The sequence below is a fragment of the Copidosoma floridanum genome, unplaced genomic scaffold (genome assembly GCF_036245765.1).
Source record: "Copidosoma floridanum isolate Cflo_tuat_1 unplaced genomic scaffold, Cflo_Japanese_pri ptg000013l, whole genome shotgun sequence".
Lineage (NCBI taxonomy): Eukaryota > Metazoa > Arthropoda > Insecta > Hymenoptera > Encyrtidae > Copidosoma > Copidosoma floridanum.
In genome coordinates, this window is record NW_028321890.1 from 24,183,500 (window position 1) to 24,198,763 (window position 15,264).

The 15,264-nt window shown below is 40.6% G+C and overlaps 1 protein-coding gene across 1 annotated transcript in view; it reads left to right on the plus strand.

Moving 5' to 3' along the window:
- LOC106647251 (kin of IRRE-like protein 3) overlaps positions 1–15,264 on the plus strand; it is a 135,750-nt gene that overhangs the window by 47,596 nt on the left and 72,890 nt on the right. The window contains exon 3 of the mRNA XM_089590757.1: positions 10,631–10,836. Coding sequence (XP_089446883.1) covers positions 10,631–10,836 — 206 coding nt within the window. The remainder of the gene's footprint in view (positions 1–10,630; positions 10,837–15,264) is intronic.

The following is a 15,264-nucleotide window of genomic DNA, read 5'->3' on the forward strand; positions in this document are numbered from 1 at the left end:
ATTAGGAATAAATGTGTTCAAAAAATAGTGAAGTAAAATAAATGAGTAAGTAGAACTGTGGACAATTGATGAATAATATATTAAATGTTTATTAAACAATAATAATGGAATCAAAATATTTTATTACACAATATCATGGAAGTAACCAAGCAAATCTGCAATAACTATATCATTTCTAGCATAGCAGTCGTTAATCTTCCTCCCACTGAGACATGTATCGTTGGTCACTGGAAAATATTAACACAAAAAAATTACATTACTGTTTTTGAGAGAAAATTAAAATTTTCTCACCTTCTTTTTCACACATATTTAATGCGTTGTCTAGTTTCTCGCCAGTAAATAATCGAACAGGAACGGCTCTCATAGTGTTTCTATCAAAGTATTTTTCACCTGTCATCGTCTATCGTGGAATAAATGTAATTATTTGTTGCTAAGATTCTTTTTTAAATAAAATTGGATTGGTTAATAGATAGATTGGTTGATAAATACCTTAGTGGCAAATCAGCCCAAAAAACAGTAATAATTATCAGTTGGGTGCGTAGAGAAATATATAACATATTTATGTTGTTCTACAAGTAAAAAATGATTAATCATTAATTTCAAAGTGCATTAAATAAATATATTTTACATACAGTCATGCAACATTGGAATATTGATTTGCTTGCAATTTTAGCATTTAGTAGAAATTAAATACATAAAAAAATGACAAGTTATTACCAAGATCAAAATCAGTTGAAAGATAGCAAGAGTTTTGTACCCAAGTAATTAAATCATTGTTTCTGGCAATGTTTCGCTGAGGTAGAAGGGATGGTCTCTGCAAATCGAATTAATCGAAAAAAATGTTGAAAACCGTAACTTTTAGGATATTCAATTTATTTTTACGCCTGATTAATGTAACTACCAAAATTTTGTGTTAGTAACAATGAAATTCGCAAAGGATGTAGAAGTATATGCATCACGAAAATACTTTCCCATACCGTAGACGTAAAGTGATTAGCCGACCTATAGTGTATTCTTGAAGGTAACACGTCATTTTTCATCCTCCATAAGAAAGACGTTGTTTGAAACTCAAGCGCAAACGTTTAGCAATCATGCGCTTCGAGCGCATATGTTATATTTTGTATATCTATGATATGAAATGTATTATTGCCTTACAAACCTCCTTATTAAAAATATCAAAAATATGATAAATCGAGTCCTTGTAGTGATATAACAAGGGGTAGTAATACAACCACTTCAACGTTGGATATTTTAAAGACGTTGTCCAAGCGATCGTCCTTACGGATAGGCTATACTAATGCGTTGGAAAACCTGTAATTCAATCGAATAATAGAGAGCAAAAGAAAGATACACCAATCCTTATTGTAGTTGTTTTTCTATCGCTTTCTACAAGGTCTGGGCCTCACTATAGGTACGGCACGATATTCCGTTTTCTCCTGCCGGTGCTTGTATGGACAGTGGGAAAAAAGGAGTGAAAGCTACTATCACAGGACGAACTAGAGCGAAAGAGGAGAAAACATACTATCCTCTGTCGCCTCGCGCAAGTAAAAGGAAAAAATAAATCCAAGGGATTAAGATGATACATCGTGGTGGAACGACTCTGGCGTGAACGTGATTCTTTCGTGGTCGAGCTTTTTCCGTTTTTTCGCTTCATTTTTTCTTACCCATTTTCCTTCCTCGAGCTGGCTTTCACAACTTTTTTTTTCTTCTCTCATTTCACCGTGGACTCGTCGTGACCACACCACGTTACAGCCGCAAGATACGCGCGCTCGCAAAGATCTTTCTTCCGCGATTGAGAATTTCGATTTGGCAATGGGTACGGTGACACAGAGCTTTGCCAACGGTCCTGCGAGTAAAAAGTTTTGTGAGTTATTTTTCACGTTTTCTCGGAATATACATTGCTAAGGATACCGAAACCATGTCGATGACTGGTTGATAGTAATTTTTGTACTTTTATACGGGCATCTGACCAAACAGGCTTCCACCACTGCGTACAGAATTTGAAGATTTCAAAGCTTCTTCTAATCATCATTAGCCCATTGGCTTCTTCAATCTACGGAGGGTACACGCTTTGATCAACTCAAAGCAAAGGGAAGTAACTTTAGTTTAAAAGCATAGACAAACTTGAACGCCTAAATACAAAGTATACACCTGCTAGTTAATACATCTCGAAGTAGGAAATGGCTCCGGTGTTTGAAGGGCATTAGGTAGAGGGAGTTTTGCCTCCTCAAAGTTTCATTGACCTAGTGCAAATGGCTGCTGACGATTATTACGTTGTCCAGGTACAACCAGTAAATAATGGCCTCTGATCGAGCATGAGGAGCAGGGTGGGAGTGTACATACTGGACCCGGTATTCAACTGGAGCGTCAATCATGGGCTCGCCTAAATTACAGTATTGAAGGGGAAGAGCGAGATGGATACAGTACCTCTCTCCTCCTCCTCCTCCTTATCTGGCACATAGCTTTGTGCGAGCTCCCTTGCACGTATAGATTGCCACGTGCGTTTACGTACACGTATCCCCGAATCTCGCATTTCGCGTAACGAGAGGAAGAGACAACAAGTTTATGGCCCCTCACGGTCTCTCATGATCTATAAAACAAGAGAAACTTGTATGGAGTAGAGCAGTGCCGGCAACGGCTACAAAGGTCTGACGAAGATGGAGTGTTACGAGTCGCAATAATGTCAAAGCAACTCTGGGATCTCTGGGAGCCAAGTCGACAGCATTTCCCACTATCGCTACACAAGTGATTACTCGAGCGTCCTTTTCGTTTTTAGGATACCAAGTGAGGGGACTTCAGTTTTTTTTTTTTTTTTTTTTTTGTTTTTTTTTGAAAAACATTTACAACACGTAAATTTGATGGATTACTTTTTCTTGATGCAGTATTTTACAAAGGCCATCTCGGCCGAATGGTGAGATCTTTGGTAAGGAAGAAACCGGGTTTCATGTGTAAAGAATTTCCCAAGCTTTTTTGTTCACTGACTTTGAGAGGCGTCGCACGCGTCTAGTTGTCGTTTGACAATGCACCTTCAACTCGATGTTTCTGGGTAAGAGATACTTTTAGAAATGATCAAAGGTCGTACTTTTGACAATATATTTGATTCTCAGTGTTTTTTCAAACACTCATCAAATCAAGTAACAAAATAATATTCAAGGGTTTCATAAAACTTTTAAAGACAAATACTGTCAACTTTTTTGTTTGCACCAACAAGAGACAATTATCTCTCCATTTCTCTTTTTGTTCATAAAAATCTCAATTATATGGGGACTGGATCGACACAAACGAGGTATCAATCCTTCCTGAAGATTTTTTCCTGTCTCGTGAAAAGTAAGAAGAATCGCATTTCGAAGCTCTCCCGTTATACTTGATTTTCTTTCTTTGCCCATGGCTGAAGGGTACGAACGAAAAAAAAATTTACTTTGCCATCTCTGGTGTGACATTGCACGTAGTATATACATACGTGTAGCCTCGCGATTGTCTTCCCATCAGAAGAAAAAGACGCCGTCAGAAAAAAGCATGTTTCTTCTCTCATTTCTTTACGACTGACTCTGCGATCATCGCCGGAGAATGGGAATCGCCTAAGGCAAAAAGTATGCAAAAAAAGAGTACCTAAGAGCTTTAAAAGGAGATGGAGGAAAGGCGCGGAAAAAGAAAGCCGAGGCGATAAATCCGAAAGTGGATGAGGCACTCTGGGTAATTATGCCTTAAACTCTCGGGCAATTTTTCTTATTTAGTATGAAGGAGAGACGTTATGTTTTTCAGTGTATGGTAATTATCCGAGAATCTTTTTTATTTTTATTAAAACTGGAACATCGCTAATTTTTTGGTGCCAACAAATTATTGTCTCGCTTAATTTTAATTTAGTCCAAAGTGCAAAGTTAGATTTTCATAAAGCATAACTATTTCTTGGACAACAAATATACTTAATCCTATCTCAATCCGTTGTGTCTATACGTTACACATTAAATACATTACGTTTATACAAAATTTAAAATCCAATGGAAGGTATGTAATTGCAAAACTTAACGTATCGTAACCATGAAAAATCCCAAGTACCTGATAATAGACACTGGGTGATAATAATAACACCTCCGGAGCGCAACCCAAAAAAAAAAAAAAAAAAACACATCAGGGAACCCCCAACCGGGCGTGAGTTAGCCGCACCGTCTTACTTAACCTCTTCTCTCTTTCCTTCGTCCGCTCTTTTCTACGCCATCAATTTTTTCTCCCCAACTTACAAGCTCCACTGCGCTTAGTTTCTCGCCCTAAATAAGGTTTAATATAGTTACATGCGTCGCCGTGGAGAGAGACCCTTTACCTTTTCTCGCATACTGCTCTGCAGTACATGGAGGGTGTGATTTTAGGAGTTTAACCAATGCCAAAGTGTGTGCATGCAAGGGAGGAAAAAAGAGCACGAGGACTGTGTGAAAAGGTACGAAGGCAAGGTCAAGAAAACGGCAAACAGAAGCGTGAGAGAGGAAAAGCAGCCGGAATTCGCATATTTGCCCCCCTTGGCACACCTAAGCTCCTTTGCATCACTTCCTATAACTAGTATCCCAATCCCTTGCTTACTTTCACCCTTTTTCCAGTGATGGACAGCCAACAGTTTTGTTTTTAAATAATTCACCTGACGTTACCATGACGATTAATCCCCTTCAACCTTCGAGAAAATCTTGGCCGATGCACCACAGGCAGAGAGACGTAGGGGGACAGGAGTGACTCCGTATCGGGTTGGGAGGGAAGCCAAGTTAGCGGTAGTGTCAGGCGCACTGCGCTCGTACGCGCCACCCTTCTATCTCCCCCTGCCGCTGCTACTACTCCCAACAACAATGCTCCGGCACTCGCTCATCTGCATAACAATGTTTAACCGAGAAAACAAAGCTCCGACTCCTCCCTCGTTTTGTCCCCCTCCCCGACCCCTCTCGTGCTTTCGCGTCGCTGATGTCGTGGAATTGAACGATAAAAAATTACACGCAACCCCTTGCGCGCACAACGCCCGAGAGAGCAAGACAAACGTAATGGCTTACTTTTCGTTATTGTCAAATAAATCAAGAAGTTTATTCAAACCGCAATGTAGAGCCCACGGGGTAGCTGCGTTTCTGAATATTCATGGGGAAAACGCGAATTTTTTTATCTCGCACCTAGCGTTAACGACGATTTTCAGCGTGTGCGAGGGGTAGCACACAGGGAAAAGGGGGAACAACTCGTCCGGGACTCCATGTGGGCCACCATTTTGGATACGGCAAAGAAATTGCCTAATTAAATAATTATGGCACGGTGTTTCGTTACCCCCCCCCCTCTTTTCCTATTTTTCTCACCACGACTACGTTAGCGGAGAACCGTTCGTATTTATGAGTCGCAATAACAGTTAATTACCGTGCTGGTGCAAAAGGGGGATGGGGTCGGAGAAAATGGGTGCATAGTATAGGGATGCGAGACAAATATGTCTGCGATTTTTTGTTCCTCTTTCTTTTCCAGCTCGCGCGCATCTATATTGCTGGCGAAATAAAGAGGGGAAGGGCCGTGCTTTGCATTTTTTAATGTTTGCCGTTTACCGCGTTTCTGTTCGCGGCTGTGGCGGATGATTCACTCGTTTTAATACAAAAGACCTCGCGTTGAAAAATAAGATGGGGTAGGTGTACCGTTACGAATGGCTCTGTCTCTCTCTGCCTTTGTTGCGTACAGTGTATAAAATTAATAAGGGTCCCTCCGACTGTAATTTATGCTCAAATTGTGTTGTTCAAATATTTACAACGTTATTTTGGTTAACATCAAAAGATAAATGCAATTTGCGTATCCAAAGGAACAGTGTGTGCGATGAAAAATTTTAATGTAGCATTATCTCGCTGGAGTAACGAACGATCCCTTTTTTTTCCGAGGAAAAGCGTGATTAATCAAAAAATGTAAAATAAATTACCGGGGCTCGTGTCGCGTGAATGTGCTAATGTTTTCATCCTCGTAGAAGCAATAACCATAAATTTCGTCCGGTTGATAATGAAAAAAAGGGGGTTCAAGGAGCCGGGGAGAAAAATTTTCTCGCGGCAAGCTCGACGCGAGGAAAAAACAAACGTGCCGATAGAGCGCGAACTTAATATTTAACAGCGCTCCCAACAACCAAATGAGTCGGAGCCCCTCCTCGAGAACAATGGCAATTAATTTCACGAGGGATGAGTAAGTTTCAGCAATCCTCGGAAGCAGTGGCTTATCCGGTCCCCCTCCTTCGATTCTCTCCTCGGCGGGTAATCTCTTAACGGCAACTTCACAAAGGCCTCCTCCGGAAACGCGGAAAAATAACGTGAGGCTTTATCAAGCCAAAGGGAGAAAAACAAAGCTCGAGCAAAAACAAAAAGCCGTGATAGATAACTCCGGGGGTATCGGCTTTTCATCCCCATCCTTTCCAACTGAGGCTCGCGGACTCGTCTACTCCTCCTCCTTGGCAGCCCAACACGAGAAAGAAGCTCCGCTGTAGGTATAGCTGGCTGGTCGACGACTTGCATGAAGTGCGCGGTGCACTCTGCTGGCATGCTTGGGGGCAGTAACCCTAAATATTAACATACCCACGCAAGTGAGCGCAGAGAGTACTCCCACCACCGTATTTATTCACCCTCGTCTCGTGTGTACATTCAGAATTGGGATACATTAACACGTGCGTTCTCTGCCTCCCCTATCTATCCATGCCTCGACCTCCTTTGCAGGTCTCTTCGAGCGATGGGAGTATCGGGGGGAATAAAGGGCTTTGAATTTCGTTATCGGATCAAAATTTGGAGCCACCGAAGGGAAGATGCTTCTATTTTCTTGTGAAACACCGTCTTTTAGAGTTTGCAAAGATATTGCGTTTCTGAGGTACACGGAGGTAAAAAGAGTGGAATGAAGAACCAGAGGGGAGCCCGGCTGTATGTGGAATTTTCAACGATATTGCGTTTCTCCGTAACTTCGTTATTTTGGAAAAAGAAATTTTAATTGCGAAAGAAACCGTAGCTGAATTTTCGTTGATTGCTTTCCAAAGGTTTCAGGTAACAGAAAATAAAAAGAACTTTGGCAGACAAGTTTTTTCTATAGCTTTTCGATTTAATGGTTGGTGGGAAATTTTTATCCATTGAACAAATATGTGATTCTTGTCGAAATATCTATAGCTATTTTTTTTTGTATTGGTTTTTACAACTGTGGTTTGTTTATTTCATACGCTAAAATTTTTCGCAGCAAGCGTTTTGCAGAACGTAGATCGTGAAAAATAATAAACCGACTCGATGGAAAATAATATAAGTAAAGTAAAAATGGGGGGGAGGGATCATAGTGAGCACGAGTAAAGGAAGAATCAGAGGGAGCAGAGTAACGAGCAGGTATAGTGAGACGGGACATTAAAAGCCAATTCCCGTAAGCTATGAGATTAAGGAAATTTACGATCATTAAGTATACGTCGACGAGTGCTGTGCGCGAAAATCAGGTCTGGTGTAGGTATGGATACAAATACTCTCTTACGTGTGCACAGGTATGAAATCAAAAGTAGAGGTGCTGTAGGTACCTGTGTATGAACGAGTGGAAAAAGTTGAGCAAGAGAGCAGAGGCTAGTCACGCAGTAGTGTAGATCAAGATACGGTCAGACGGCCGTGGTGATTATCGCGCGGGTCTGTTTACGTGAAAGTGGCGGCGTTTTTCGTGTTGTACAGGGCAACTGCGTGTTTGCCCGTCGAAACTTTCACGGAAAAAACGCCAAAATGGTATTTTCGTGTTTATCGATGTACGATAATTATGTTTTCGGAACAACTTTCTATCTTTCCTAATGAACGGCGAGCCCCCGAGCGGATAATGTTCTCCGTCGTGGCTTGGGAAACAAAAAAAGAAACAGCCAACTGCGTTTTTGAAACTTTTCTCGATAGCCTTCTTCGACGCTATTGGTGGAAATTTTGCTCGCCTTTTTTCCTTCACTTGCAATTAGAGCTACTATGGTTAGACTATAGTTACCAAATGGTATTCTTCAAGAAATTAAATTGGAAAACTTGTTTTCAAATGATTGAGAAGAAAATATTGATCAACGACACTTGTTATCTGTTAATTAAATAGTAATTTTTACCGTTACAGTTTATATGTATTGAAAGTAATGATAATCGCATCTCTTTAAATATTCGTAAAAATTGTCTTGCCTTGGGGCAAACAAAATCAGCTTTACGTAGAAATAAAGCGAAAGAAATTTTGCTCCCTTCGCATCAAGCTTATCTAAAAAAAGAAGAAAAAAATAAACACTGCCTACATTCTCTGCTAAAGCACAGCAAACACCAGCCTGTGCGTTATACACAGATAAGCACTGACTGTATTATACAAGCAAGTCGCTCAAAGAGTAATTGCAAACGCTAACTTTTCTCGCTTCAGCTAGCGGACAGTTGCTTCCGGGAGGCAGCCCCATTCGTTTGCTTGATTATATATATATATATATTTGTTTTTTCTTCCTTTTCCGTCTCCTCTCTCGTCTCACCGTTTGGCCTGCAATTTTTTAATCCTCCCTCTCCTCTTTCCTCGAGCCCCTCAACCAGCCTCTCATCTCTATCCCTCACACGCGACACCTGCACTTTCACCTCATCAATCTACCTGGTTTCTCGGCGCTCGTCTTTCATCCTCTCTTGGCCTCGATCATTTATCCCCGGCCCCTACCTTTCTCTCACAGGACTCCACCCCCGCCCATTCCTCAGAGACGATTTTTTGAATTATGAATTTTTAATGAAATCTTTACTCTCACCTCATCCCTTTGCTCTTTTTTCCTCACTCTGTTTTTTCCCTTTTCACTCCCCATACCTTCGTTATTTTGCATTTACAATGGAACTGACTTCCCTCGTTTCACACAGTCGGTAGTTCAAATGAATTAAAGCATTACAGTTGAAAGTTTCCCTCGCTACGACCCGTGTTTCCAGAGCTTTCACGAGAAAATGATATTCGACGCTAAATAATGCGCGAAAAATTGTTTGGGAAAAATTCAATTTGTATCTTGAGAAATGAGCGATGACTCCGAGATAATGATGACAAAGCAAGAACTTTATCATATTTTTGATCGATGTGCTGGCATAAATTTTTCTTTCGTGCCCTGCATTCTCTTTAACATTACTTTGTTTAATCCATGGTAACTCGATTCCATAAGAGACAATAAATGAGAACTTGGTTTGTATGAGTTACGAATTCACTGTTAAAAGCCTACGAAGCTAGGATTTATCGCGATTCGATTTTCTTAGACTGATTTCCTAAGCAACAACCTGCTATACAATTCAATTTTAATTCGTCAATCGAAAACAGAGTGGTTTTCAATTGCACTTACCAGCCAATTAGACGTTGCAGGATATCCGTTTCAGCCACGATACATATTACATGCACAAAGGTATAAATGTCTGACTATTCGTCCGTTTCTATAATAAGCATCGCCCCTACTTTGCTTTTCGTTGAATCCTGTCGTCTAAAAATAAAAGGCCTCATCGAACGTGACATCGTAACCTTCGTAGGTTCGTACGCCCCCGAGGAATAGTAGAAAAAGGGATTTTGCTCTTCCTTTTTTACTCCCCACTTTCAGCAAAGAAGAAAAAGTTTAAACAGACCCCGACTCCGAGCGAAAGCTCCTGGAATGATCCAGCAGGCGTTCTCTTTTCCTCCCCTGCTTTGGTTATCGATCGGCGAAATAGCTTCTCGTTACAATCTCCAGTTATTCGCATTCAAAGGAGAAAACCTACCTTCAAGCTCTGAACGTAAAAAAACATCAGATGGGATGATCGAGGGTGGAAGGGTGGGAGCTCCGTCAGCATATACGGGAGTTATCGCGTGTAACGAATTTTATCGTGATCCTAAAGGTGCCATCTTTTTTTTCCCCTTCCCTTTTGCGAAGCCACAGGAGAAGGAGAAGACTTGTCCTTCTAGATGTATCTTTCAGCGATCTCGTTAACATTAAAAAAAATATTGAGGGGTGGGATTTTACAACTTTGTTCTATCTAGTAGATTACAATCAATACAGATACATGTGACTGGTCGGTTATTCATTTAATTCCCGATGCTTCTCTCCTTAAGCACTACACTGAGAGCCTTGTATTTTGTAAAATTATTTTTACACAATTTATCTCGCCGAGTGGATAAGTTTTTCTTTTTACCAGTGGTGAGATTTGTTTTTAAAACAATTTCCATAATGAGATTTTTGCGAAAAAAAACCCTCCAAACTATTAATTTTCATTTTGAAACATCAGTCGGATAGCACACAGCTCTTTGAATAATGAGCCTCACAACTCTTGCTCTTGTTGTGGAATACCACATTCGTCACTCTCATCGCTCGATCGTTTTTCTGCAAAGCATTACTTAGAATCCTTGAGCTTTTAGTCTTTGTTTACACGGATTAGAAAATTTTTTAACTAGATGCTTAATTCAACGACAAAGAGCTGTCTAATTAAAAATAAATAATTTCTTATGACGATGGACATTGATCCTTTACACTTTTTTAATAATCTCTTAAGGAACATTCTAAGACTATTTATCATATAATTAAGAAACAGCATTCTATTAGGATAATATTAACAGTACCCAAAAAACTGACTTAAACTAAAGATACTCGAATTGAAAGCTCTACAAAAAATGTTTAATGGAATTTTGTTTGTGGTTCACTTCACAGGGTGGACGTCCGGGGCAAGCCTCTGTCCGAGGCGAGACACCAATCGAGGGACTTTGGACAAAGGGCGTACTTTCGGATGTCCATTCAAGAGCCAGCCGTCCTGGTGATCAACAAAATCAAAAGCCACGAAGCCGCAGTGTACAGGTGCAGGGTGGATTTCAATAAGGGCCAATCTAGAAGTGCCCGGTACAACGTTACTGTTATAGGTGCGTATATTTTTTGATATTTTTTTTTTTTTATTTATTGGAGCGAGTTTTATTGTATGTCGACTTGATGTGCTACTCGACTCTGTTTATTTCTCCTTTACCTCCATTCACGAGCACTTTAGCGTATCAAAAAAAAAAAAAATAAAAAGAAAAAAGAAGATTTTATTCATTTTTCATTCGGTAGTAGTAAACAATACGGGCTTCTGAATATTGAATGTAAAAGGCTGGGGTCATGGAAGCTGTTTTAAAGCGAAAATAAAAGAAGCAATTGATTCCACAAAATCGAAAACAATACTGGCTACATTCTAATAAAAAATAATGAAATTTTTTTGCAATGTATCTCTAAAACCAACCCCTCTCCCACAAACTTCCTTTATAATAACCACGTGCCATATCCATTAAAATCCAAGACTAAAACATAATGATATCGTACTGAGACCTGACAGATTCAGCGATGGAAATGAATTCGTTCACGTAGCACTGCAAGGTGGAGAAAAAGAGGAAAAATAGTTCAATATATCAGTGCGACGAAAGAGTGAAAAGAGAGAGAGCCAAGCGTTCCACTAAGTAGGGGATTTGAGATCGATGCGCCCGAGGAAAATAAAACGGCGAGTAGTACGAAAGAAACATCCTCCAATAGGCTGACATGAATGCTGGCTGCTGGCATGAAATCCGCTAGATCGTCATCGCAATTCTACCCCCTCCCCCCCTCACTTAGCGTGTGACTCGTGCGATTGTTGCTTCGAAGAAATGTATATCGTCATTTTTTTTTTCTCCTCGTGATACGAGAGGCGCGTGCACAATGCATAGCTTTCTGTATGCACGTACGTTATATGAGCGTCACACCTGCGCTGAAAAAGAGCAACGAGAGCAATGGAAAAAAAAGGGAGATAGAAAAAAACGGTCTCATCTAAAACTCATCTACCGATGAAGATGCAGCATCACAGAGGCAGCAGAGATAGACAGAGCTGGGAGCAAAAGGTGAGAGGTGTAGGGAAAGGAGCAAAGGCAGGGCTGAGCTCTCGTTAGGAATATAATCTGCGGCTTAATTAAATACGGCGCAATTAGTTCGGAGTCTACGCCAAGAGGCAGTACAGCGCAGCTCGTATAGCCACGTATAATTTCAGGGAGGGATTCCGTTAGTCTCCTTTTCCGCGCTCCTCGTACACTGCAAGTACAGCGGCAGCCGAGAACTGTACGCATACGCCCACGCATTTGGATAGTCACGGCAAATACTGTACGGAGTATCTATTTCTTCATCACTGGTTAAGAATGCGTGAGCAATTTGAAAAGCGAGTTTACGAGCGAAGCATCTTTCAGTGCAAGTTCACCTTTGAGCTGACGATGACTGTAACACTCACTATTATACTACTCTCCATGCTCTCTTCCAGAGCTTGGGTGTGAAGATGGTACATGTATACCCTTGAAGCAAGTATTATTGCTTTGTTGAACTTTTTCCTTTGACTTAAATGAAATTATAATGAAAACGGGTCTCTCGTTTCGTACAAAAATGTATTTATATCGATACTCCTACGCATAAAAGCTTTCTCGTCATTCTCGTCTTTCTCTCAATTTAGTCGGGGAGTAAAAGCTGAGAAAGAAAGTCAGCTATCCTTGACGCAATGAATGTATTATATGTAACTTTTGTTGATGTAGAAATCGCTTCGAAAAAGGCTAGCAGTTATCCAGAAAATCATACAGACTCTGTAGAATTAAAAGTTGCTTGGTAAGCGTGATGAGAATTCGCGTTGTCAGATATCAGTTGAAATTTCCATGAAAAATCCAGGGGCGTCTGGTCGAATTATTTCCCTGAATAACGCGAGTGGCCAGTGATTTTCGGCGAAGAAGAAAAAATGAACGGAAGAAAGAGCGTCTGGAAAAAAGGGGAGAGAGAGGGAAAAAAGTCGTATGAATTTACGAGAGCACATAAATCCAAGGGCCTTGGTTCTGCGAAGGCCAGAGCTCTCTTCTCCCTCCCCTCCGGCGATGATTTCGGGTCCCACCTCCTTTCCGTATACTTCTCCCCGCAGCCATCAAACCACGTAGTCTTTTTTTTTTTTTTTTATGGACGCTGTTCTTTTCCTCTCTTTTTCGATCCGAACGATTTTGCTTAGGTTCGCCGGACGCCAGCTCGTCCTCGCTCGGAGCGCATCGTAAATCGCTCAAAAGGCGTCGGCAGTGCCGAAACGTGGAAAACCAAATGACGCGGTCGCGTGTAAACGAAATCGGAAATACTTTCACTCGATCAGTCTGTGCTGCGGGATTCCGTGAGAACTTGGACTCCGATAGAGAAAGGGTGTGGCGAGACGGGAGGAAAGGGGGTATTTCATGGGCAAGGAGGATGTAACTCATATTTCTTGGGTTATAACGAGTCTGCCGTTGCTCTCGATTTAAGTTGCTTTTCCATTTTGTTCGCCAAAAAAATAACACTGGTATAATATTCTTAGGGAACCACTATTTTTTAATCTAGAACAATAAAGAAAAAGAAAAATAAACGACTATAAACATAATTTATTGCAACTTTTTTTTATGTAAGTGCCAAAATATCGTAACAAGTAGTACGAGTCGGTTTTAGTCAGACATGGTTTGACATACACTGAAACCATCCAATTAATAACACGGAAATACGCAAAAATCAAAGATAATTAGTAACACATAAGATGTATTATTGAAATTCATCGAGCTACGTAAGTAGTACAAAACCGATTCGATCAGACATGAACTTTGTTATCCTGAACATTTTAGTTATATAATCAATACGGCAGTAGTAAAATAATTTTTGAATGAAAATGCTGTAACATTTATAACTAAGATCCAATACGAAAATTAATAAATATTATCAGAGTGTTGGCATTGGTTAAAATATTACATTTCATAAAAAAAATAGAAGTTTGTAAAATTTAAATAGCTAAAATAAAATTTTCTTTCTTCGCTGGATCAAATAACATAAAAAAATTTATTCCACGGTTATCATTTTATTAAGTTCAGTTGTAGATTGTAATAAAATTCTATTAACTTGCACAAAAATACGAGTCTGCTCTGTAGAATTATGAACGTTGAGAGCTCTATCGCACGAAAAATTTATTTTTAAGGTTACATTCTATCTGCAAAGCGCTCCAACTTTATCCATAAAAATAACGCGCTCACTTTTATGACCAGGAAGTTTTTACGTAGCTGAAATGACTGCAACTTTTTAAACAGCCTTTAACTAACATTTCAACCACGCTTTCGAAACAATGTAAAAAATATTTTCAACAGCAAAGTTTTCTTCATTCTGCAGCTGTGGAAAAAAAAAAACTGTATGCAACATTAACCTTCTTTTCTGCATAGAGTAAACGCAGTACCTCTTTCTCGTCCAGATCCATTTTTCAAACGAAACCTCAATGCACTTCCGACTATCCATTTTCTATCTCAAAACTAATCCAGCCCAAACCCTATTGGAAAAAAAAAATTGGACAGAAAGGCAACTGCAGTAGCGATGTAAGTGGCATTGCAAACGTGAAATTTGTACGGATCTCTGCACACACAAGCGCACGCCGTCCCTCAGTCACCGCTACAACTGCGCTAAATACATATTTCCTCACCTCCCTCTCGCTCCTTTGTATGTGTTTACAGCGAATAACAAGTTGAGCATTGCGGCGCCGACCGCATCATGCGGTTCCTCGGGTTCCGGCTCCACTGAAACATACACAGCCTCGACAGCTCCTGTCTTCCAAGGCATGATAAAGCACCGGCACTAACTACGCGAATTATTCCCGTAGTGGGCGGGCTTTCGAAGAAGCTCGTCGCGGGCGTCGTTGTCTCGCGCTCGGGATTAACTGCTCGCCGTCTCTCTTTCGCCGGGACAAACCGGGGGAGGGGGGGGGGTGAATTATGACGGGCAAAATGGCACCAGTGGGCGATGAGCGCAATTTCAAAATTGCCCCGGTTGAGCGCCGAAAAGCCGTTTAAGCACGCGGGACGACGCCTCGACGGAGGGTAGCGCACTCGCGCATAAATATTTCGATATTGAATCCTCGTGGCTTTTCATTAGTGGGACAAGGGGAGGCGAGGCAGGGCTCCAAACTGGCGTCAGTTCGCAAGATATTGTCAGCTCGTGAGCCTGCTAGAGTCAGCGATTAAGTTGTTGGAAAATGTACATTTTATGTTTTTTTTATAATAATTTTCCACTGCTACGGATAAAGCTATGGGCTGGTGAATTTTATGCTCCTCGAGGGGTGTACCTCGCGTGGGTTTACTTATTCGTTTTTCTCGACTCTCAAAATGATGGCAAAATTAATATTGGCTGGCTTGTTTGTAGCTTTTTTTTTGCGAAGAGGGCTTTTGGGAAAACTTGGATACGTCAACGTAGTCAGCTTTCAATAAAAATCTGTTAAAGCTTTGACTTGGCAGTATCAAATGTTTGCTGTAATGTTTTGTTTGACAATT